The sequence below is a fragment of the Chironomus tepperi genome, unplaced genomic scaffold (genome assembly GCF_022539635.2).
Source record: "Chironomus tepperi strain 1889 unplaced genomic scaffold, CSIRO-AGI_Ctep_v1 contig_128, whole genome shotgun sequence".
In the NCBI taxonomy this organism is placed as follows: Eukaryota; Metazoa; Arthropoda; class Insecta; order Diptera; family Chironomidae; genus Chironomus; species Chironomus tepperi.
Window position 1 is genome coordinate 1,641,947 of NW_027226250.1, and position 24,058 is coordinate 1,666,004.

The 24,058-nt window shown below is 30.5% G+C and overlaps 4 protein-coding genes across 6 annotated transcripts; 3 read left to right on the forward strand and 1 right to left on the reverse strand.

The window, feature by feature from the left end:
* Positions 1–3: 3 nt before the first annotated feature.
* Bx42 (Puff-specific protein Bx42) lies at positions 4–1,927 on the forward strand. Its single transcript, XM_070636390.1, has 2 exons — positions 4–172; positions 235–1,927. The coding sequence occupies exons 1-2, from the start codon at positions 97–99 to the stop codon at positions 1,770–1,772; spliced, it is 1,614 nt and encodes a 537-aa protein (XP_070492491.1). The 5' UTR covers positions 4–96; the 3' UTR covers positions 1,773–1,927.
* Positions 1,928–2,053: 126 nt separating this feature from the next.
* Positions 2,054–2,854, forward strand: mRpS24 (mitochondrial ribosomal protein S24). The gene is made up of 4 exons (XM_070636392.1): positions 2,054–2,133; positions 2,196–2,293; positions 2,356–2,442; positions 2,513–2,854. The coding sequence occupies exons 1-4, from the start codon at positions 2,110–2,112 to the stop codon at positions 2,793–2,795; spliced, it is 492 nt and encodes a 163-aa protein (XP_070492493.1). The 5' UTR covers positions 2,054–2,109; the 3' UTR covers positions 2,796–2,854.
* A 1-nt stretch (position 2,855) lies between these two features.
* Positions 2,856–6,451, reverse strand: Oga (O-GlcNAcase). The gene is made up of 7 exons (XM_070636389.1): positions 6,152–6,451; positions 5,917–6,098; positions 5,451–5,852; positions 5,270–5,395; positions 4,368–5,207; positions 3,397–4,136; positions 2,856–3,332 (listed from the first exon to the last, which is right to left on the reverse strand). Exons 1-7 carry the CDS (start codon positions 6,340–6,342, stop codon positions 2,964–2,966), a joined length of 2,850 nt encoding a protein of 949 aa, XP_070492490.1. The 5' UTR covers positions 6,343–6,451; the 3' UTR covers positions 2,856–2,963.
* Positions 6,452–7,764: 1,313 nt separating this feature from the next.
* LOC139087586 (uncharacterized) lies at positions 7,765–23,587 on the forward strand. Of its 3 annotated transcripts, none has more exons than XM_070636430.1 (4): positions 7,765–7,920; positions 16,905–17,365; positions 17,855–18,798; positions 19,004–23,587. In XM_070636430.1, the coding sequence occupies exons 2-4, from the start codon at positions 17,292–17,294 to the stop codon at positions 19,300–19,302; spliced, it is 1,317 nt and encodes a 438-aa protein (XP_070492531.1). In that variant the 5' UTR covers positions 7,765–7,920; positions 16,905–17,291; the 3' UTR covers positions 19,303–23,587. The 3 variants fall into 3 exon arrangements, with proteins under 3 accessions (XP_070492531.1, XP_070492533.1, XP_070492532.1); XM_070636432.1 differs by lacking the exon at positions 7,765–7,920 and adding an exon at positions 11,881–11,983; XM_070636431.1 differs by lacking the exon at positions 7,765–7,920 and adding an exon at positions 15,153–15,740.
* Positions 23,588–24,058: the final 471 nt, after the last annotated feature.

Here is a 24,058-nt window from a genome sequence, read left to right on the forward strand (position 1 = left end):
AAGCATATTTTGACTCCCTTTAGTACACCATTTTGGAATCTTATTTATAAAAGTTGTTTTATTAATTATAGGATTATACGGTAATATTCATACACAATGTCATTAAAAACAGTGTTACCAAATCCTGTAAATAAAGTTTACGATAGAGATGATGAACAGTCAACTATAAAAGGTGAGGAAATTGCATGAATTGCTTTCTTCGTAAAGAGTCGCTAAGAATTTAATTAATTTCAGTGAATTTGGGAGCTCTTCAAAATGCAAAGAATTCAGCACCACCCTATGGATCAAGACGTGGATTCATACCAAGAAATGAAACAGATTACGGCGATGGAGGAGCTTTTCCAGAAATCCATGTCGCACAATATCCATTGGATATGGCAAGACCGAATTCAGGTGGCAAGAAGTCAACTGCTTTAGCCTTACAGACAGATTCGACAGGAAAAGTGAAATATGATATAATCGCTAGACAAGGACATGCAAAAGATAAGATTGTATATTCAAACATCAATCAGTTACTTCCAGCAGAAGTCTTAGCAGAAAATGCAGAGGAACTACAGCGCCCAAGTGAGGAAGAGATTGCTGATATCACAGAGAATACAAGAAAAGCATTAGAAAAGTTGACAAATCAGAAAATTGCCGCAGCTTTACCTGTCAGAGCTGCAGAAAAGCAAGGAGCTGCTCAATATATCCGGTACAAGCCATCGCAACAATCAATGCAATTTAATTCCGGTGCAAAAGAAAGAATTATTCGTATGGTTGAAGCTCAAGTTGATCCAATGGAACCGCCTAAATTTAAAATTAATAAAAAGATTCCAAGAGCACCGCCATCACCTCCAGCTCCAGTTTTACATTCGCCAAGTAGAAAAGTGTCAGTAAAGGAACAAAAAGAATGGAAAGTGCCACCATGTATAAGTAATTGGAAGAACGCAAAAGGATATACAATTCCACTAGATAAACGTTTAGCTGCTGATGGAAGAGGATTGCAGCAAGTCCACATTAATGAAAAATTCGCAAAAATGGCTGAAGCTTTATATATTGCAGACAGAAAGGCAAGAGAAGCTGTTGAAGCTCGTGCACAACTTGAGAAGAAATTGGCACAAAAAGAAAAGGAGAAAAAGGAAGAACAATTGCGTCAAATGGCTCAACGTGCTCGTGAAGAACGTGCTGGACTTAGTCGTTATGCACAGAATGAAGGCGAAACAACATCAGAAGTACGCGAAAGAGATGAAATTCGTGAACAAAGACACAGAGAACGTGCAAGAGATCGTAATCTTCAAAGAGCAGCTCCAGATAAGAGAACAAAACATCAGAAAGAACGTGAACGTGACATTAGTGAGCAAATTGCATTGGGAATGCCAGGCAAGACACAATTTAGTGGAGAAGGACAGTTCGATTCACGTCTATTTAACACAACTAAAGGAATGGATTCAGGATATGGAGATGATGAAGCATATAATGTTTATGATAAGCCATGGCGTGAAAGTGGAACTCTTGCATCACATTTGTACAGACCAAGCAAACAAGTTGATCAAGATATTTATGGCGGTGACTTAGATAAAATTGTTAACACCAGTAGATTTGTTCCAGACAAAGAATTCTCAGGAACTGACCGTAAGAATCCTCGTTCTGGACCTGTGCAGTTCGAGAAAGAAGACGATATCTTTCAGCTTGATAAGTTCTTGGACACAGCTAAAACTGGATCAAAACGAAAAGATGATGCAGGTTCAAGCAAATCCTCAGAACACAGCGAAAAGAAGAGACGAAGAGATTAAAGTCAATTTAGTCTTGCTATTTTCTTTAATTATATACTTTTCCTTAAAAAAATACATTTTTGATTACTTTATCTTAAGAGTTTTAAGATGCAAATATGTAGGACAGAGAAATAATAAATCCAAAAGAACTAAAGAACTTTTCATTAACAAATTGATTCAACTGACTTTTTATTAAATGTAGGCCAATCCTCTAATCACTTTAATTTATTATTCTGCGTTTTGAAATTTCTCAATTTAGTTTAACGGTTTTATAAATTTTAAATCAAGTAAACTAAGTTTCGCACACACACAAGCTTATATTTTCATACTCTAAGAATTAATTTCTGAATTTGTAAAAATGAGTTTTTCTGGTTTAATTAGAGTGAGTATCATTTATATTATAATCGTGTTTGATTAACTAACTGACGCTATGTTAAATTATAGCAAAATGCACTTGTATCAAGTCAAATATCTCGAGGATTTCAAACTTCTGCAATTTTAGCGAGTGTCCAGTCTGGAAGATACAAGATTACACCGAAAAGGTTAATTAAAGTTACTTATTATCTTATTACTTGTGTATTGAATGAAATATTTGTTTATTTAGAGATCGTCCACTGACATACGAAATGGCAAATCCACCTCATTTAATTGCCCATAGAAAAGGCTGGAACTCATGGAATACTTCTAATCTGTAAGTTAGAAGCTGTGATTCTAAACAGAGTGTGAATGTCTAAAATGACTTTTTATTCAATAAATTTCAGTCGAGGAGAACTAAGAACAGCACAGTGCATAACAGAGGATGCCTTTATCAGAAAATTTATGACTGGAACATGGCATTCGTTAGTGTTGTCCGAAGTCATAATCAAACGTCAGTTCAACCATATTCGTATTGCTGCTCTTATAAAGCAAGGAATTAGTTCGAGAAAAATGTACTTCTTAATAGGATATACGGAGGAGCTACTTTCATATTGGCTACAATGTCCGGTAACATTAGAGTTACAAACTGTAACAGATCCAAAAGATGTCATATTTAAGTACATTTAAATTAGCAACAAAATAATTAGACATAACAAATACAAACATTTTAATTAGAAGCAGAATAAGTTTGTTATTTATTTCATTTCTTTATTGCAAGCTTCATTGTTATAAAGTCAAAATTTTCGTAAAAATCAATGATTTTTGATTAGTTAGTTATAGCTCTTAAAAAGAATACTAGAAATTTCGTCCCAATATTAATTTTGTGTCCTCGTGATAGATCTCTGTGAATCCAAGTTTACCATAAAATTCTGCAAGATATTTATCAGATTTATTAAGGATTACATGACATCCACTACTTCCCGATGTTCTTAAAGATGCTAGCAAAACACACATAAGTCTTTTACTTATTGACGAATCTAAATGCAACTGTTCCTTTAAAATCGAACAATGAACAATGGATGGATATTGGATTAGAATATTTGGTGCACAATCATATTTGAAGTTATGGAACCAATTGATTGCATCTTTCGCTGCTGGTGTTATATCTGGAGAGTCCAACAATGTCAATGGATATTTTTCGCGAGCAATTGGAAGCCACAATGTCTAAAAAGAATGAAATTCAAAGTTATGTATCAAGTAAGTCACAACAATATAATCAAACGCTTACCTCTTGACTGCGATAGAAATGCTTAGCATTTGGTGCCGCAAAACCATATCCAACAATAGATTTCTTATTGTTTTCAACGACCATACAAAATTCAGGATTGAGTGTAACGAATGGAGCAACAAGTCGATCAGATGCAATCTCTTGTAAATTTGATGGAAACAAATCAGTGCAGTCTGATCCATCGCGACATGTTTTATGGCAAATTTTATAAATGTCGTTTTCATCCAAATTATTGTATGGTCGAACGGAGAAGAAATTTAATGTTGGAGTTTCTGGTAATCGATAGATGAACAAGTCATTTCCAGAATCGATTGGAACTAATCGTTGAATATCAACAACTAATCCACCACGGAAGATCCAAGGTTCTTGATCGCCAGACATAAAAGTTTCTTTCCATCCTTTACTGAACCACGTGAATGATCCTTGGATGTAGGAATTTGAATTTGATGGAAAATGACCAAGTGTAAGCCATTGAACATACGAGTCACAAATGGATACGACATTTGACATCTCCCAGCAGTATGTATATAAATCATAACATAATTCTCGATTAACACAAAGAGCAATTTTCTTCATTAAATTAAGAACCATTTCGCATAATTTTAAAAATCCCTTGCTGCGTTCAAACCATTCCTGTACTTCCGTTTTCTCCGAATTTGATGCATTTTTGTTGCCACTTAATACGTATGCATTTGTCTTTAGCCATTGAAACTCATTAAGAATCATTAGACCTTGTTTACCTGAAATGGAATTGTAAATCATTAGAATATGCAGACATAGATATGTATTTTTGATAGACATGTCTGAATACACAAATTATCCTCAAATACGGTAATTTGAAATTTAAATTTGAGAACCATTCAAATGTTTTCTCATCAAAATGTTCAAAAACATTATAAATGCTGGCAAAACATTACAACAGTTTTCAATACTGAGCAAAAATGTCACAAATCAAAAATATTAGAACTTACCATGTTCAAACGGTAAATAGAATAAATCACACAATAGCAATATATCATCGTAATTTATTGGATCACATTTATCTTCTTCCGATATTGAATCCTCCTGCATTGTTTCTTGCTCGTTGACTGAGTCCGTCATGACGACATCGTCTGATAATTGTGATTTTTCAATCTTGTCAATTTCTTCATTATGTTCATTGACATTTTGTTGGACTCCAGTTTCGTCCTTGTGATGTGGTTCTGAATTAATACTTGAACTGTCTGATAAAGTATGTTTCGGTGTACCACAGTCCATCGCTTCTTCAGTTCCTGTTTCAGATGGTTCTGTTGATGCTTTTTCAACTTCCATTACATCGACAGTGACATTAATTGGACTTTTATCACGAATTTGAAGATTATTTTCGCTGATTGTCGAAGATAAAATTGGTGCCAAAATTGAATCTGTCGTGACTACTTTCGTTTCCGATACGAGTGAATTCATAACACTGGCTTTTGTAATTGCTTCAGTTTGGACATTTGAACAAATATCAGCAAGAGCATGAAGTTGTGCTGTGTTAACTTCCGGTAATGGTTGAATAGTGCCAGAACTTGTTGTTGTTAATGTTAATGTCATACAGGTATTAATTTTTGGAATTATGGGTGGAATTATTGGTGTCAATGCACTTGCAGGTTGAGGCTTAAGCATTGGCCCAAATGCTTTCTTTTCTTCAAAAAAGTCCGGTAGCCAATCGCGAATGGCATTTTTAAGAGCAACTCTTGGATGATACATATTTTCAGATAGATAATTTGGAGGACATTCATCACAATCTTCATTCTCTGTTTCTAATTTTATATCTGATATGGAATCCGCTGTGAAGTTAAAGTAATAATTTAGATCTAAATATAATTAGCATATGTTTCTGAGGACTTACTGTTAACTTGAGAATTACATCTACTCCACTGAGCTAGAGTATGAATTGCTACCGTATTTGCATGGAATTCACAGTTTGGGTTTGTGACAACGCCCCGTAATAACGGAATCAACTCACAATTTCGTCCTGTAATAAACAATAATTAGGCACAATTATAGTTAACTAAAAGTTCAGACATTACCTGAATAAGGTCCAAGGAAGACTCGTTTTTGATCATAATCGTTAGCATGAATATTATCCCAAATTACAGGCTTACGTTTAAGGACTTCCGTAATCTCTTCAATATCTTTAACAGTTATAATTTTACTAATTACTTTTGATCCTGTCCACAAGACATCAATCGATGGAAGCAATTTTTGTCCGATTGTATTGAGATATTCTGATTCCGTAACAGTTGGAATTGCACGTGACGAACAATACTGCGTTGGACAAAAGAGAAAATTCAAGCAATTGATTTTCGTCGCGAGATGATTGTAGATATCGTTAGAGACTGACACTTGAGCATGTGCGAAACTTTGAAACATTTCTTTGTCAGGCTTTGTCATTTCTGAGTCAATATCGTCAAACAGAAGTGCAAATTTTTCTGGAATAAAGGAATTATTGTGTAAATTATGGTATATAGTTTAGTGACTTAAATTAAGACTTACGACATCCGAATTGAGACACTTGATCAAGTTTCCGCTTTAGACTGGAAGTATCCTTTATTGATGAATAAGTAATATCCAAACCAGGCGATAACGCATAATAGAAATCGATTCCTGCTGATTTCGCTGCATTTATCAGTCCCTGTAAATGCTCGCCCTCTTCCACCGTATAAAGTTCTCGCCACCTAATATTGAACATTTGTAAGTAAATTAATATAATTAAAACTTATTATCTTACATTGCTCGATGCTTGCAGTCATCTTTCGGTGCATAAATAAACAGTTGCAGTCCAAATCGTTTTAATTTCTTAAATAATTCTTTTCGTTGTTCAGATGTAAATGGCCGGCCATAGAATCCTTCCACTACACCCAATAAAAATTTGTTCGAATCATCATCATTTTCACTATGTTTTTGTGGTGATTTAGACATTGATAATGCTCTTAAAACTGTATAAAAATGATTTTTTTTCGTAAATTTGTTTATCTTTTAATTTATTTTGTCGAAATTTTTTTCTTTTCCTTAATGTCCGGAAATATTCACATACAGATGTCGTACGTGTCTATTCAATATCAAAATATGAGAAAGTTGCAGAAAATATTAAAAATTTTCAATGAAATTGGCAATGACACTGGATTTTATGAATGTGGATATGAAATTTTTATATTTTAGATTATATTTAATTAAATATCGGCACGATGGAAAGTTTAAAAAGTGCAAAACTTTCAGTACATATGTCGACGTGACTGAATCAACAAGAATATAAACATAAGAATGAATTGTGAATGCTCGACTTGAAATCTTTGTCGCACCGTATTTAAATGTCGATTTCAATTGATTTGATTGGAAAATTTTGATTTAAGGATGCTAACTGCAATATCTTTTAATGAGTTATGGATGAATATTATGAAAATTAATTAAATACAGTAACTCTGTCCAAGATACAGAAAGGTAATGATGAAGAAACATTCAAATGAGATCATGTATATACAGAAACAGTTCTAATGTATGTAAACAATAAGAATCCTTAAAATAGTTTGTAACATTAGGTAGATAGTAGGCATGCGGTGTGAACAAAAAAGAAGCAATGACCTTAGTCAAAATCCGTTAGAAAAGAGGAGAGATTTGAAAATTAGAAAAAAATCAAAAAAGAATTTTCCAACGGAAGCGAACGATGTCATAGATTTATTCATAAAAATTCATCCTGTTTATGTTAAATTAGCTCATCATAAAAATTTCCACTAGCCATCCAGCATTACTTCCTGTATATCAAGTATTCTATTTATATTGAGTATCTACAACAACAAAATAAGTAGAAATGAAAACAGTTGTTGTGTCCAATACATTCAAACATTTCTAATTTCCTGTAATTTATGCAACTACGAAATTTAATTATAGAATTCTATGTAATTCCAAAATTGACATTATAAATTACATGAATGGGGACATACTACATAATTTTATCTTCGATATAGCAATGATTATTGATTTATTGATAAAATTTTTATGTCATAAAAAAATATTCATCAGGTTTTTGTAAATGTAATATACGAATCAGTTGTTTGTTTATGTTAGTCAGACAGACCAGATGTACAGTGTGTATATACGTGTTGTGTACGTGCAGCTACTATGGCGGCATAAAAAGATGCGAAACATTTTATTCTCAAAATTCTCACTTGATTCTTGTGAGTTTCTCGACTAATAAACTATAATTAATTATTAATTCCGATTGTCAATCGATTGGCTTAAAAAATTTCTATCAAAAGTCTTTTTTTAATCGAAAATTTAATGTTGATATTTTAATACACAAATGATGCAAAACATACGACTCTGTGTTTGAGTCGCCATATCGGTTGTTTATTAAATTCAAAGCTGAGTCAGAGAACTGACGAAAAAAGTTTTTTTAAAAAAAAATTTTTAAAACATTAAATAAATATTATTTAAACTGATAATAGTGAAGAATTGTGAATTAATGTAGCAAAGGATCAATTGAGCTAGAAGTCATTTATCGTGAGTGTCATTTTGATTGATAAAACATTTAAAAAATTTTAAGCGTCTATAGGAACAAAGCCAAAGTAGATTTTTTTTTCTTCTGTATTGTAAAGTTTTTCTTGTTTAATAGAAAAATGAAGGATAAAGGTTTTAAAAATTGATGATGATTCCTTGAAATATCTCAATATCCGTGATTGTTTCATCGTAAATTTGATGATTAATCCAAAACTTTTTCCCACAAAAAAACATTCAAAAACGTAATAGAAAATTTCCTTTGAAAAATTTTTTTTGATGACGACTCGCAATTGTTGCTGTGTTTTTTTCTTAAAATCATTTAAAAGTATTATAAATTTTATTAAGGAATGTAAGAATGTATAACAAGAGGAAAGTTTATTTGCACCTCTATAGACGTCTCAAGGACTTTTCATTCATTTCACGTTAAATTAAGCGTGTGTGTGTTTGTTTTATTGAGTTTTACTGTTTAAATCACATTGCAAGCTATGCAGCAACTGTAAAATATTTCACATAATTTGATTATGATACAAATAATGTTGATTCAAAACATGACAAATATGTGTTCATAACAAAAGATTGATCAATCAACATTGTATTGCATATCAGTTGCAGCTTAAATTCAACATATGGCCGACGCGAAAAGAAAGTGCTCATAATTTTTTATATATTTTATTTTTTGTTGTTTTTTTTTCTTAAATTCAATTTTTTATTTTACTTTTTCAACACACGCTTAAGCCATCAGAATATAAAATAAAATGTAGTATAAGTGTGTTGTTTCTTATTTTTCCGCGTATAGTCGTGATTACATTGAAACAAAATAATGCATGAAAACAAAAATTTATATAGAAATGTATCAAAGGTGGATGATTAAGGCGCAATTCCATTTTCTTGTCAGACGACAGGTGAAGATGTCCACCATTAAAATTCTGAGGATTTTATTGTTCCATTTCCTGTCAATTTATTTGATCTTCAACGGAATTTTTAAATTTGATTAGTTTTTTTTTAGCAAAGACACAAACCATTTTCAAATATTTTTCTGCTAAATGTTGAAAAGGTAAAAACTGAACTGGAAAATTGCATACTATAGATGTTGTGGAGGAAAAGAATAAGAAGAAACACGAGGCAAAATATTGTTTTTAAATAAAATAAAAAGAAAATTAAATTGTGAATGTGTAATATGTGGAGATATTGCAAAAAAAAAAAACAACATACAAACTCAGAAAATTTCTCTCTCTCCTGCATATGTATGAAAATAAAGGCCCGTAAAATCATATGTGCAACTTTATTTTCATTTTTGTCGCGGTATTTTGTTTTGTGCCTGCACATAACGTTTCATTACTCCGATATTATTTTCATTTATTCTTTAAAAATAAAACTTCTTCTTGTGGATATCACAACAATATTGCCTACAACAATGTATTGACTGTTCCGTTTATCGAAGCCTGACACTTTTGCATTTGCAGTGGTTTGATTTTTAGGGGTTTACGGATTATTATCGTTAGGGGACACGGAGAATAATCAATTTAAAAGTGGATGTCGTTGAACTACCTTTTCAGTTTCTGTACACAATTTATTAATTCAATATACAGTAGGAAATGCTTGTGTATTAAAAAGAAGGAAAAATGTTTCAATTTGTTTTAAAATCTTAACGGTTATTTTGATCCTTAGCAAAAGAACAAACTTATTACTCAAGAAGATATAATACATAACGGGTTCTGAAATTGAATCATAACAATTTTATTCAATTTAATAAGAGAATCAACAGAGAATTATTCAACACTATGTTATATTAAAATGCACATAATATTTTATATAATAATATTTATGAGCTGTTTCTGTTATTGTTTAAACCTACGTTGAAATCTTGTGCTAATTTTGCTATAGCTAGAAAATTGCTTAATCAGTTTTAATACCTTTTTCTTCTATACTTTAAAATGTTTGTTGAAGAAATAGAAACTGAAAAATATTGACTTGTGTATTAATGGTATTGCAAAAGAAGTGAACAGAATTCTACATTCTTTACTGTAATTTTCCCTCATCAATCTTTGATTTCTTATCAGTTTTGATGTAATTCAATTAATTGAACATCAATATGTATTGATAACTTACCTGAGGCATACATGGCAACTGATTTGTTTGTCAGAACGTAATCAACTTATACAGACGAAACAAAAATATGGAATTTTTCAGAAAATTTTGTTTGTCATTTTCCGAAAATGAGGTTAGGATATGAAATGAACACTTTGCAAGCTTAATTGCTGCAAAAATGCAATGTCAATGTGTTTTGTCACGTGTAAGCAACAAAACTGTTTTAAAACATTTAAAATGCAACAAAGTTGCACATTTTGTAAGAACTTGATGAAGAAATCGTCAATTGAATGCGAAAGAAGTTCAAGCTCTTCATAATATCCGGCTTAATAGACAGTTATGAAATCTGATTTCCAAATGATTCATCAAAATTTGATAAAAATTCCATTAACATGAGTCATTGTACAATTTTTTGTATGTCTGGCAAACGTTCTCGATGGACGCTTCATCAAAAAAATTAAATTATACATCCACTTTAGCAATTCGTTCTTCGTTCACTAAACAAACATGATTAAGACATTTTAAAAATGAGTCCAGTAAATCATCATTGTCGTTTCTTTCCTTCATACTCCTCAATTTGCATTCTATATATGAATAAATATTATTGTTTATTGACTTAACATTGTGCTGTCCATGATGACGACGTGATCCTCATCAGTTATTTGACATTGATTATAATATAATAGTAATAGCGAGACTACAGCAACCTGACGATATATATATAAGATATAAATAGAGAAGAATCATGACAAGGAGACAGTAGATGCGAGTCTATTAAAAATACTCTTTCTTGCTTTAAAACTCACACTACACATGTTCTCGAGTTCAGCAAGAAATAAATCTCGAAGGTATATATCTCGACACATTCTGATTCTGCCATAACCTTCCCCAATACATCTATTTTTTTTCATATTCCTTTCTTCTTATTCTTCACTTTTGTCTAATTCCTGAAATGCGATTCATAAATGATTTCTGCAAAGGAATTAAAGGTACAAGAATTCAGGTAGACAGATGATATGTGCGTTGCCATTTTCTTTGCTCTTCTTCCTTTTCAAAGAAAAAAAATCTGTAAATTTTCAGCACAAAATGTCACTGGAAAAAAATCAGACCCAAACACATTTAAATTGTGCATGTATACGGCAGTTGTGACTTGAAAATATAGCAATATAATACATTTCAGAATGCAGTTTATATTGTGGATGTAATGGACATTTTAAAAACAAACTAGCATAGGACGTCGTGAAGAATGTGCAGTTGTGCAATAAAAATATCGTGATGCATGCTTAATTAGAAACTATTTCGATGCTTTGCTGAATGATTTTACATCAAAATTTATCTAATCTAATATTTCTAATTAGCGGAACTCTATCATAAATTTCTAGAATCTGAGAACTAATGAAATCATAAAGAGGAGCAATAATCTCAGACAAGAAGTAATGAGTCAATTAACGGAACATTTTTGCGAACCCTATATTATTTAGACAATGCTCTAATAAAATAATGTGCGAATTTCAGTTGAGATTGTATGAAGTGGGATGTCAGAAGTTAAAAATTAAGTTTTGGGTTGGCTTTACGTGACATACAAGAAGAAGCTTGCATGTGAACATTGTTGTACTATAAAGTGCTTTTTAAATAACGTTTTTTATTTTCTTGAAATTTTCTTGCCGTTTTTTCATGGATCGAGATAAAAGATGCAAAAAATAATTTATTATTTTCGCAATATTACAATAGTTAAATGTCCTATTTTGTACTTATTTTATGTCATTTGTCATTTTTAATATTATACATTTGTTATCACTAGAAAACTCACAATAACAAGAGTTATTTTAAGAAAAAATAATAAATATGATGTCATCATAATTGACATTGGATGAAAAGTTCAATAAAATCATAAATATAAAAGTTAAATAAAATAAATGGTTTCTAAACAGTGATAACTAAAAATACCGTAATAACATTATAGTTCTGCACATAGTTAGTAAGTATATTCATTTTCCACAAGAATTATCGTTTAAAAAGCTATAAAATTTGATAACAAAAATTTCGCCACACTTTGTGCTTGATAATATTTCGTGGGAAAATATTAATTCCCAGGAAGTGAATACAATTAACTCTTTTATTAGCAATGACTATGAATGATCATTGAAACGTGTGTATGAATTATTAGATTGCATCTAACATGTCAGCGACTTTATCAGAAAACACAAAAAATTGTTAATATTACAAAAAATCACATATAAACAAACACTTTACAAAAATAAGAATTAGCTACTGATAAGAGTAAATAAGAGCTTTGCCACAAAGAATTCCCCAAGCAAATGTTGATAACTATATAAACAGAAACTTTAAAAATATACTTTTTTCACAACATCAACATGCGTTTACCGTCCTTATCAGCACTTCTGTATACTGTATGCATGATAAGGTAAACATTTTTAGAAAAATGAAACGTCCTTTAAACTTGTCATTGACCTTGACTGCTTCGTATTTACAAACTAAGACTAAGTAAAAAGAATGCACAAATGTTTGCCTTCTTCTTGGTTTTTTTCTTGGGTGTAGGAAACTTCCATATGAATGCATTCACACAAAATCACATCCATTCATACATTCGACACCAAGTGCAAAGAAAACAAAAACATAACGAGGCGATAAAAAATAAGCAAAACGAAGAAATTTAAAAGACGATTAAGAACTTTGTGGTTGAATTAATAAATGTCCTGAATGATCAGTGAGTTTTTATGTCATACTAATGAGTTAATTGAGGGTAGATCAGTTATCTCATGCTCAACTTCAACTTGAGTCATTACCTTAATGTTTTTCAAAGTCGAGCGACTAACATAATCGTCTAGCATAAAATTGAGCATTAAAAAAATAAATGAGAATGTCTAACAACTTAGTCCATCTGTCGAGTAAATCTGGCGTTTATAAAAGTCTTTGTTTTCATCAATATTTGTGCAGTGCAAGCAATAAAATGTTGATTTACTCCGACAAACACATCCGACCATCACAAAGAGAGTTAATATTGTTCTTAACTTAACAGAGAAAATAAAAAAAGGAAGAAGTAGAAATGGATGAAAAAAAAGAGAAGAAATTGCGACGTAAAAAATATTTTTCCCATCCATCCATAGCCACAGCTTGTGAATGCCGGTAAAGAATCAAAAAATCCAAATTATAACAAGAATTCGTTAACACAACCTTGATAGAGTTCGTTGATGTTCTGTTTTCTTTTCCTTTTTTTTCCATCATCACTAACTATATATAAATAATATACGTACATATGTGCTATATAATTGTGGTGTGAAAGCAAAGAGCTATGAGGCAAAGAGGCAGCACAACAACAAAAACAATAAACAGCCACGCTTCTTTGAGTATTCGTGAAGAAGAAAAGAAAAAAAAAATACAAAAAGATGAGTCGCTAGCTAGACGGCCAAAAGTGAAGAGAAGAAAAAAAAATTACAAAAGTCCTCGTGTTATTGATCGAGGGACTTAAGCGCATTTTTCTCACAGCGATCAGCAATTGATTAATAAGTCACTTCCAGACCTAAAAAATGAGATTCAGTAGAATCTTGGTCACATCTCAACCTACAAAGCAAGATCCAGTAGGATCCAGGTTACTTCCAGGCCCAAAAATGGAACAAGATCCGGTAGGATCCAGGTCACTTCCAGACCCACAAAAAAAGATCCAGTAGGATCCAGGTCACTTCCAGACAGACAAAAAAAGATCCAGTAGGATCCATGTCACTTCCAGACCTGCAATGCAAGATCCAGTAGAATCCAGATCATTTCCATATAATTTAACGGATTTTAATAATTCAAACCACATAACGGTTATGAGAAATTCAAATTTTGTTCAGTAAACACTGTTAAAAATTTTAAGAACATTAAAAAACACTGTAAAACAATGAAAAAAACGTGTTGTTGTTGTATATGAAAATGAAAAATTGTTAATTATAGTATTTATGCTTTGATTTGAAACTTTTAAATGCCCGGCGCCGCAATAACTTTATGGCACTGATCTTTTAAAACCATTCCGAGCCCTCTACGATGTCTAGATAAAAAGTTTTTGACGTCAGCCGACCGAACGAACGACCGAACGAACGACCGAACAAAGTGTCTTATTAAGCTACCTTTTTGAAAAAAATTTCAAAAATGCGCTAAAAAATACAAGCGCGTCGGAGAAGCGAACAAGAAGAGGGAACGAAAATACAAGTACAATGACCTCAATAATTTACTATGTAGTAGTTCCTCTCTTTTCATTTATGTGCGTATCGGCTGCTCTACGTTTTACGTTACACAAGCCAGAATTTCATTGTTTTAAGGCAGCATTGCAGTGCAAAACTACACTATTGTATGTTTATTTGTGTGTACACCATAGAAGCGGTAAAACATGATTGAAATGAAAAAAAAAAGTCAAAATGAGAGCATTACATTTGTGTAATTGCGGAATTTTTACTTTTATATTGAAATTAAAGAGGTATTGAGGTGAATGTTTAGTACATGGTAATACAAATGGCATTGAGCTGGCTCTCCCTACTGTATTAATTCACATAACATGCTTCTACTACTGCTGCTGCACTAAAGATACATAATAGTATGTTGTATTCATGAATATCACGTACACATAGTTCTCATCTCCAGTCATTAAAGGAAATAATTTAAATAATTGTCTCTACGGGAAATAGATCAATACTGTTGGAGGCCTTCTGTCTCATTTGTCTTTGAGTCTGACTTCTGATCTTCATTGTGAAGATAATTTTTTTTTTTATTTCATTTGATTTCATTTCATTTTTTTTGCAATTGCCAATTGGGGCCTTTCACTTTCTCTTTTTTTTTCTTCGTGAATCGACAATACCAAGGATCATGTAGACTCTACTTACGTACTCAATAACTATATAAATTTACTTTTTGAAAGAAGAAAATTGCATAAGTACCATAAGTTGCCATTCTTGTAGTCAAGTCGAAAATGCTATTGGAGTTGAATGAGAGGAAAGAGTTGAACGTTTTTGCGCCAAAATATACGAAATAAGTAAAGGAAAGAAAAGAAGAAAAGCGAGTGATTGAGTCATCTGTTGAAATTTTATGTGACTGGAACGTATTTTTTTGCTTGTCATCAAATTTTTATGGTTATGAAATTCATTTTTAAGGTTAATCAAAAGGAAAACATTTGAAGATTCAAAAGCTTTAAAAATGACGTCAATTTTTGCGTACGTTTACACTCTAACTTCAATTCTCCATTCATTCATAAATGTTTCCCTCCAAATATTGTCTGAATGAACGCAAAACACTGTATAGCAACAGACACATTTATCTCATAAAACTATTTAAAACATTCCCAATAAAATTCTTGGAAGCAGACAGTAAAAAAACCTTTGGTTGACAGGTGTTTAACCTTCTAACTTAAATAGATCCCCAAACCATCCATATGAAGCATAAAAATAAAACAATAATCCAACAACCGAGTCAAAATGAACACCGAAGCGATTCTTTCCTATTCCAAAAATAGCGCTAAAAACCTCCATTGAGCCATTGAGTATCGTAATAATAATGTAACAGTTGCTCTACGAAGAGTGAAAAGTTCAGACATACATTTTCGTAGCTGCTGTCAATTTTTATTTTTCGTTCATTTCAACTTCTTTTCTTCATCATTCAATAGCGAGCAATTAGTCTGCTATATAGAAAATATTTTAAGTTGAGCAATAATGATACGTGAAAGTGCTTCTTATAATCTTATTAATGTGAGTTGTCAAATCTTAAATCACACAAAAATTTGACCATTTAAGAGTAAAAAATATTCATTTTTATTGAAAATGTGAGTTAAAAAAGAAGAAGGAACAAAGATCTTTAAGTATATTTTTCGGTCGGTATCATTGAACTTGTCTGCAGTTTTTATAAATTATAGCACCTGCGCAGTACATCCAATGAAAAATCATGCGACATTCTGTATAGAATGAAATTAATACTGTCATTAAGGATGAAAGTAAACGGAAAACTGTAAAATGCATTAGTGAAAAGTGTTTGGCAGTCGATATAGTTTAATTAGAAAAAAATCATAAAGAAAATTACGTAGGCATATAAATTTAAAATATTTGCGGCCAACTGAATGTTTTAAAAGAGAATTTCAATGTTTCACGATGTCTTGTTTACAATAATTTCCAATGTTTTGCAGTGTCTGTGTTAGTAAACAATTTATTTACGTAAAGCATTCATTTCAATTTTTACGTAGACACAACACAGACAACAAAGTGATTTAAATTTTTTATCGCAAAAGAAACATTGTTCAAGTTGTGTATATATGGTAAAAAGAGATTTCACCAGTTTGTTGATCAGTTAGTGAATTGACTTCGTGAAAGAATTAATTTCATTTACTTATGCAAGTTTCAAATACATTATTAATAAGTGAAATCATAATTTATTTACTTCAAATGGACATAATGACAATATTTCTAAGCATAGTTATTGAAATAATAATGTATTTTTGGATAATCTTTTGGGCAATACACTTGTTTGAGGTAAATGACACCCGAATGAATGAAGAACAAGAACTTTACGTACACATATTTCCCGTGACGTCACGCGCAGTTTGTAGTGTAGAATATTTTTTGCAGAGTTCTTTTTTTGTGAATTTTTTTTAAATCAAAATTGTGGTTTGCTTTATTAATGTACGACTGTACGTCTTGCTAATACAAAGGAAATTTTTCATCTAAACGTAGACGCGTTGGCTATTAAAGAATGACTAAGATCATACTTCAATTACTTATTTAACACGATCGGTAGCAAAATAAGTTTTTGATTATCAAATATTAAAAGAATCAACATCGTATACGTAGCATGACCTAAAAACTAATAATATTTCTCTCTTATTCTTTCATTTCATGAACAACAACAAAAAAATCTTTTAGGCAACCTATATATTCAACAATTATCAACGTAGTAGAAGTACATCAACGTATTCAACAACAGGATTATTTAGAACATTAGCTCGATTGCCATACAATCGATTACAGGAGGATCATTTATACTTGCTAAGTAATCTTAGACTTGAATGATTAGACATTTATATTCATGAGAAGAAGGAAAAAAGACGTGATAAAGTGAAAAAATAATAATTAAGAATTGTTAGTGAACATTAGTGCGAATACAAAAGAATAATTAAATTATTTTGAGAAAATAGACAAACTTGTGTGAATTTCAAGAAATAAGAAGAAAGTGAAGTAAAAGAAATTTTTTGAAAGTGAAAAGAAATATAATTATAGACTCAAAAATTAATAGTTTAGCAATCAAACACAATGTTTTCATTTCATAAACCGAAAGTTTATCGCAGTACTGCAGGATGCTGTATATGCAAAGCCAAATCTTCAAGGTAATTAATGCACATTTTATATTAATAAACGAACTATTTCTGTCTGTGTGACATATTTGGAATTGAATGGCATATTTTAAACTTGTTATTATGATGGTGATCTGGCAAACGAATGCAGTGAATGTTGCTTTGTTTCTTAAAACAGTTTTTTTAGTCTGAAACAATTGAGAAATATTTTTCAAGTGTCAATGATTTTGAATTTTGTGATTCTTGAAAGAAAACCAGATTAATTTTCACTTCTATAGAAAAATTTATTCAGGAAACAAAGCAACACGTCCTAGTTTTGTTTGTATATACATATTTCCCTGACCTTTCACAACTCAATTTAGATGGAAACATCGAAAAAAATTGTGGAAGTGGAAGGGATATGTTTACGTACGACTGACTTTACATGTCAAAAAAATTGCCATTTACTTTATTTCATAATGTTGCTAAAATTTCATAGTAGATGTAATGAAACTCATTTGAACTTTCTTATTTCCTTTCCAGTTCCAGATTCACAGACTCGAAGAAATATGAAACAGATTTCATACAGTGCTTCCAACTTGAAAATCCAAGACGTGGTGAAATATGCAATGCATGTGTATTACTGGTGAAGCGATTCAAAAGATTGCCTCCAGGAAGCAACAGACATTGGGGACATGTTGTTGATGCGCGCACAGGACCTGGTTTGAAGTCAATGACGAAATTCAAGAAACGAAAAGAGGAACAAGAAGTGAAGGAGGAAAAGGATCGATTTAATAAAATATTCAAGAAATCGAAGAAAAAGTTTAAGAAGGAAACAAGCTCATTAGGTGGATCTTCTGATGACTCACCACCATCTCCAACAGAATCGCAGCATAGTGACGATTTTGACGAAGGATTATTTCCGAAAAAATTCTTCAGCTATACGACTCGTGCACAACAGCAAGTTTTAAAGCGAAAAGAAGCTGAATTGAAAGCTGCAAAGAGGAAACGAAAAAATCCAAATCCAACAAAAGTTTCACGTTGGCCAGCTAATTACTTCAATCTCTTTTCTGACGTGATTAGTGATGAGTTGTGGTGTCAAAAAAGCACTTGCTGTGGAGCAATTTATGAATGTAAGGATCTTGAATCTGTCATAATTAATGTCGCATCGTTCAAGCCCTGCCTACAACATCAAGGTAAAGATTTGCATACAACGAAAGTTCAGCCTCCACAAATTCAAGTTCCACAACATACTACTGCAATCAAAAAGCATCAATTATTCCTCAAACGTCACAGTGAGCCATCATCTGTTGCAAAGTCATCGTTAAGTGATATAAGTAGTAATAGTATCATAACAGAATTTAGCAATAAAAATGACAAGACTGAGCCGATGGATTCGACAGATGAGAGAAAAGAGAAAGACAATATCATCCCGCAAATGATCGATATCAAATTTAAGACAATTCACAATGATGAGAAGAAGAATGGTAATAACTAGTTTTGTGTGATTTTCTGAGTAGGTGGCAATTCTTTGATCGTTAAGTAGGTCATGTCTGCTACATTAAATATGACTCATTCAATAAGAGATCATTTTTAATGGCTGAATTGACTAAAAAGATCAGTGGATTTCCACCTGAAATTGTTAATTTAATAAATATTTAACATATTGTCGTTTTCTTTTCAAATCTGTAGGCTTAGATAAGATTGAGAATGCATACGATCAAAAAGAGTTAAAGGATAAGCTCCTTCAGGAAGTAATTCATCAGGAAACAGTAAAATCATTGAAATCATCACAAATCAGTAATCATTCACTATCAAGTGTTAATGGCGATAAAATGTCAATATTTAAGTATAAATTAGCAAATATTGCACGTTTTGGCGGTATCGGTAATGATAATTCATCAGATTCAGGCTATGAAGAAGTTGTCCAAGATGGTGGAAATAAATTGATATCAATGCCACCGCCAGCTGATGTCATGCAATCACTTTGAGTTTCATAAGCTTTTAAATAATTCAAATTACAATAATTTTTCTTTTAAATTTACTAAAACAATTATTTTTCGTATGACAAATTATTATTTAATTTAATTGATAATATATTATTGTAATTTAAAGAATAGAAGAAAGTATGAATAGGACAAATTCACGCACAGAAATTTAAGAATTAATTAATGAATACATTTTTGACGTGATGAACCAAATAACTTAGGTAAAATTAAACAAAAGATTGTTTTTTAGTAAATTTTTACTACTTTTTTTGCCACATATTGCTAAATTATGTATAATGATGAAATAACTATGTTTTTGTAAAGAATGAAATACACAACCTCTATAGATACTGCCATTAATACATTTATACAGGAAGCAAGAATCAATTCTTTTTCATTGAAAATTTTTGTATTTTAAATCGAAAAAGAATGTTTTTTAAGGGAAATAAGATCAATTTTTTTGTACTATTGATGGACTAAAGGACCCCTTTATGTGGATGTTTAGCAAATCAATTAATTTTTTTATTTCTGTACTATTTATATACACACATATATTGATACTGAATGAATGTATGTAGAATTTTCCTCAATATTTACTGAAGCAGTAATTGAAGCATATGAAAAAAACATTTTATATAGTCTTGACATTTTTTCTACAGAAACCGAAAGCAACATAGAATTTTTTTTCAAGAGAAACAAACAAACAAACATAAAAATAGATGAAAAAATTTTTATAACTCAAAGTGAAAGTAAAATTTTGTGTCTAATAGAAATTTTGAAGTCATGCCTAACATTTCTCATTATATTGTTTATTGGTATGTAAATTAGACTATATATGATACATGCTGATTGAATTCTATACTGACAGATGTTGAGCTATCTAAATTATATCATCGAAAAAAATACCATAACAAGTTGAGATTATGTATATTTGTTGTTAACATGTCTGCATTTCACAGATTATCTCATGATCGTACTGTTAAGTATGCTTATGATGAGCCGAAAATATCTGACCATCTCTTTTTTTCGCCATCAAAAGCTAAGGAAATATTTTTAACAAATATCATAATCCTTTCCTGTTATGATTATATAATTCAATTAAGAAATTCCTACTCATTTTGAGTGATTGATTTTATTAAAAAATTTCATGCCTTTACCTAATCATTTGTATCACACCACTCCATCTCTTACCGTCCTTCAATATAATTGGCACTACTAAGTTTGGACCAATAAAAATCTCAATTTAATTTTGAGCTTTCAAATTTGCAGACTTCAAACGTTTCTAGACTGTAGCAAAACAATCACTCTAAATGAGAATGAATTATTCAAATGAAATTAGCAAAAAAAGAGAAATGAACTTAATAAACATAAATTATTTATAAAATATGAAAGCATTTTATACAAATTAAAGTAAAAACAATAAAAATTACATACATTTTTTATTAAGGCAATCATCCAACAACTCTTCAATCATCTCAAATACATAATACTTTTATACTACTATTTAAGCATCATGAGATGACAAAAAAAAAAATCCCTTTTCTTTCTTTGAATGAGGAAAGAAATTAACCATTAGTAGAGTAAGAACTTATATTAATTAAATTTATGATGGAAAACATTGAGCTGTTTTTTGATAGGAAAAGAAAAATGATAAGAAAATTTAAACTAATCAGTATTTTTTAATCCTAATTTATAATTTATTAGTTTCGTAAGATGAATCTCATTTAAGAAAAAAATACAAAAGAGAATTAATTAAAATTAAATGTGACTTTCAATTTTTCATAATGACTTTATTCATGAAATAACGGTTGTTTAGAATTTGAATGCTTACGTCACAAAAATGATGTAAAATGTCTTCTTGTTGTTAATAATTGTGGATATAATTCAAGTTCAAAATATTATTATTTGTTTTTTTGAGGCTTGTCGTTATCAAATAACGACAATTTCGAGTTTAAATTTCTGCATCACTTGTGGAATAAAAAAAAATTGTATCATTATGAAACGCCGTTATTAAAAATAATTTTAACGGAAAATAGAAATTTAAAATTTCTGCATCTCTTTAAAGTTCAATTTTTGAACTGATGCAATAATTTAAATTTTAAAATACCGTTAATAGTTTCATTTTGGAAGATTGAGAATATTTTAATTTACTTCTCTTTTCCTCCCTTTATCTCTCCCAAAATTTAAATTAGATTAAATAAGTAAACGAAGCTGGAAACTGAAAAGTAGTCGATCAATGGAACAATTATAAAGTGACTAAATGGTCTGATGAAAATGAAATTTTTGTAATTCTATTTTTTAAATAGACGATTGAAAGTAATGACTTAGTATAAAGAATGAAGTACTGTTAAGGAAATAAGAATAGGAACGATGGAAATGAATTTGAAGTGTAGTGTGACAGTTTTCAATTATTTTTCTAATTAATCTATTTTATAAAAAAATTAAAAAAAAAATATTTATTTTTGAAAGAAATCAGAACTTATCAACAAAAAAAAAAAGAATTAAAATAGCTGCATTTTTATAATAATTTTATCATCTCAAGAACTATAATTTTAATTTTAAGTGATCTTAATAAATAATTTAAAGGAATATTAGTAAATTTAAGTAGTAAAAAATAAACATTGGGAATGGATGTTTGTCTTGAAGATTGAGACTAGAATTTCTATGAAATTGATAAACTTGCTTGACTGATTGAGGATAAATACATATTGGAATTAAGGCAATTGTCCATTCCTAGCATTGAGAAAAAAACTTTATACAAAATACTTTAATTATAATTTTAATTTTAAACAAACAAAAAAAGAAACAAAATCAAAGGAGCGACAACAAAAAAGGGAATTTTGCAATCATGAAATTTTCAATCGTTGTGAAAAACTTTTTTTAATGATAATGAATTATGTGAAAATTTTGTGCATTGATTATTGAGGAATTCATGTACAACAATGTAGTAAAATGTAATAATTTGCAATCTATTTAACTTCCAAATATCTGTGAGTTGTACACAGCCTCTTGAGAAGATTTATAAAATGATAAAAGAAAAGTACATAAACTAATCATTCCAAATAATGCATTGTAAATTTTTCGTTTTTGTCCTTCTGATGATGATGATAAAAATTATAAAAGTACATTTCCTGGTGATTTTTGCCAGGAATCTTGAGTGGGGGATGGGAATGAAGGATTTGAAGGTTATGAATTTTTGTCAAAACAGACAGGGAGCATGTTCATGAGTATATTCACATAATTGAACATGCTCACGTGCATGCTCAATGTCTGTTAGGGCATTCTACTCAAAATCTTCATCACCAAGTTCCACTCAAGATGCAAATATTAAACATAAGGTCGAAGATATTTTTCAGTAGAATACAGAAGGAAATAAATTATTTTTCATGTTTGTGATCCTATTTTTTATTTTTTTATTAAGATACGAAACAAAAATTGATTACTAAAAGAAATCATTAACTGAAAGTTTTTAATTTCTCTGTGCATTTCTTTGCAAACATAAATCTTAATTAACTAATTTAAGTGATGTATTTGAAAACAAAAAAAAAGCATAATCAAGTTTGTAAAAAAATAAAAAAAATCATGACAAAAAAAAGGATTCTTTTTATACATATAGGATGTAAGAATGAATGGACCCAAGTACCACAAAAAAAAATTCAACTGTTATTTCACACACATATACACATGCATTAAATTATCTATAGACATTAAAAAGAAACTCATAATAGGCGAATATCATCAAAATTAATATTAATATTATTATTTTCTAATTATTAGTAATCCCTAACATATAAGCATATCCTCGATAAGTATCGTAAGATGCTCATTGGGCATATGCTCGTATGTTAGGGTATTAGGTAACTTTTGTGCATTTTTTTATGGAAATTGAAATAACATACATTCCCGAATAGCACAAATCAGTTAGTTGATCAAAAATACGCCCCCAAGCCAGTGTGACTCTGACTTGGTGCTTGAATCCGGCATCATGTCAGAGTCACATCGGCCTGGTGTCAAATTTCGAATCGATTAACTGACTTGTGTCATTTGGGATTTCGTTTAGTTTGAAATAATTTTATTATTATGTATTCATGATAATTATTTGTATCAAAATTATGTCAAGGATCCCCCGCCCAATACAAAAACCCCCAAAAATATATTAAAAAAAAATAGAAAAGAAAGAAAAAAAAATTTGTAATGAACGACAGGAAGAAAATCCTTCAAAATTAACTTAAAAATTGAAAAAAGATAAAAAAAAATTAAAAAATAAAGATAAAAATAATGTAACTTATATCCTGTGTATTATTTAGTAGTAGTAAGGTTTACTTTCAGATCTTTTCTTTTAGGATTTTGGATAAAAAAAGTACCCAGAAGTCATGAAGAAATCGATGACGTACGAAAGCAATAGGATTCGAATGGCCAATTTAGCTTTTGGATCATTGCGTCATATATGGACTTTTACACGACAATCTCGACAGTTTATGCTAAAGATCTTAAACTGAAACGTAAAGTCGGTGTTACTATATGGCTGCGAGACTTAAAAAGTGACCAAGTCGCTTATTAATCATCTTCAAGTTTTCTTCAACAGGTGCTTACAAAAGATCTGTGGCATCTACTATCCAAATATAAGTAGTAACAATGAGTTGTATGCAATGACAGGACAACAAGTTATTGCGTTCAAGATTGACAGAAGGAAGTACGGTTGGATGGTGTTAGGACATGGAAAACACTTGACGTAGAGAAGGAAGCTGAGCAACAAAAA

What these genes read in the sequence shown, in the direction of transcription:
- mRpS24 (XM_070636392.1), top strand. Translation starts at nt 2,110, where the DNA reads ATGAGTTTTTCTGGTTTAATTAGA. An exon ending in GTTTTTCTGGTTTAATTAGA is followed by an intron (nt 2,134 to 2,195) that starts GTGAGTATCATT and finishes GTTAAATTATAG; the next exon opens with CAAAATGCACTTGTATCAAG. An exon ending in TACAAGATTACACCGAAAAG is followed by an intron (nt 2,294 to 2,355) that starts GTTAATTAAAGT and finishes TTGTTTATTTAG; the next exon opens with AGATCGTCCACTGACATACG.
- LOC139087586 (XM_070636430.1), top strand. Translation starts at nt 17,292, where the DNA reads ATGTTTTCATTTCATAAACCGAAAGTTTATCGCAGTACTGCAGGATGC. An exon ending in TGCAAAGCCAAATCTTCAAG is followed by an intron (nt 17,366 to 17,854) that starts GTAATTAATGCA and finishes TTTCCTTTCCAG; the next exon opens with TTCCAGATTCACAGACTCGA. An exon ending in CAATGATGAGAAGAAGAATG is followed by an intron (nt 18,799 to 19,003) that starts GTAATAACTAGT and finishes TCAAATCTGTAG; the next exon opens with GCTTAGATAAGATTGAGAAT.
- Bx42 (XM_070636390.1), top strand. Translation starts at nt 97, where the DNA reads ATGTCATTAAAAACAGTGTTACCAAATCCTGTAAATAAAGTTTACGAT. An exon ending in TGAACAGTCAACTATAAAAG is followed by an intron (nt 173 to 234) that starts GTGAGGAAATTG and finishes AATTAATTTCAG; the next exon opens with TGAATTTGGGAGCTCTTCAA.
- Oga (XM_070636389.1), bottom strand. Translation starts at nt 6,342, where the DNA reads ATGTCTAAATCACCACAAAAACATAGTGAAAATGATGATGATTCGAAC. An exon ending in CTATTTACCGTTTGAACATG is followed by an intron (nt 4,137 to 4,367) that starts GTAAGTTCTAAT and finishes ATTCCATTTCAG; the next exon opens with GTAAACAAGGTCTAATGATT. An exon ending in ATTTCTATCGCAGTCAAGAG is followed by an intron (nt 3,333 to 3,396) that starts GTAAGCGTTTGA and finishes CATTCTTTTTAG; the next exon opens with ACATTGTGGCTTCCAATTGC.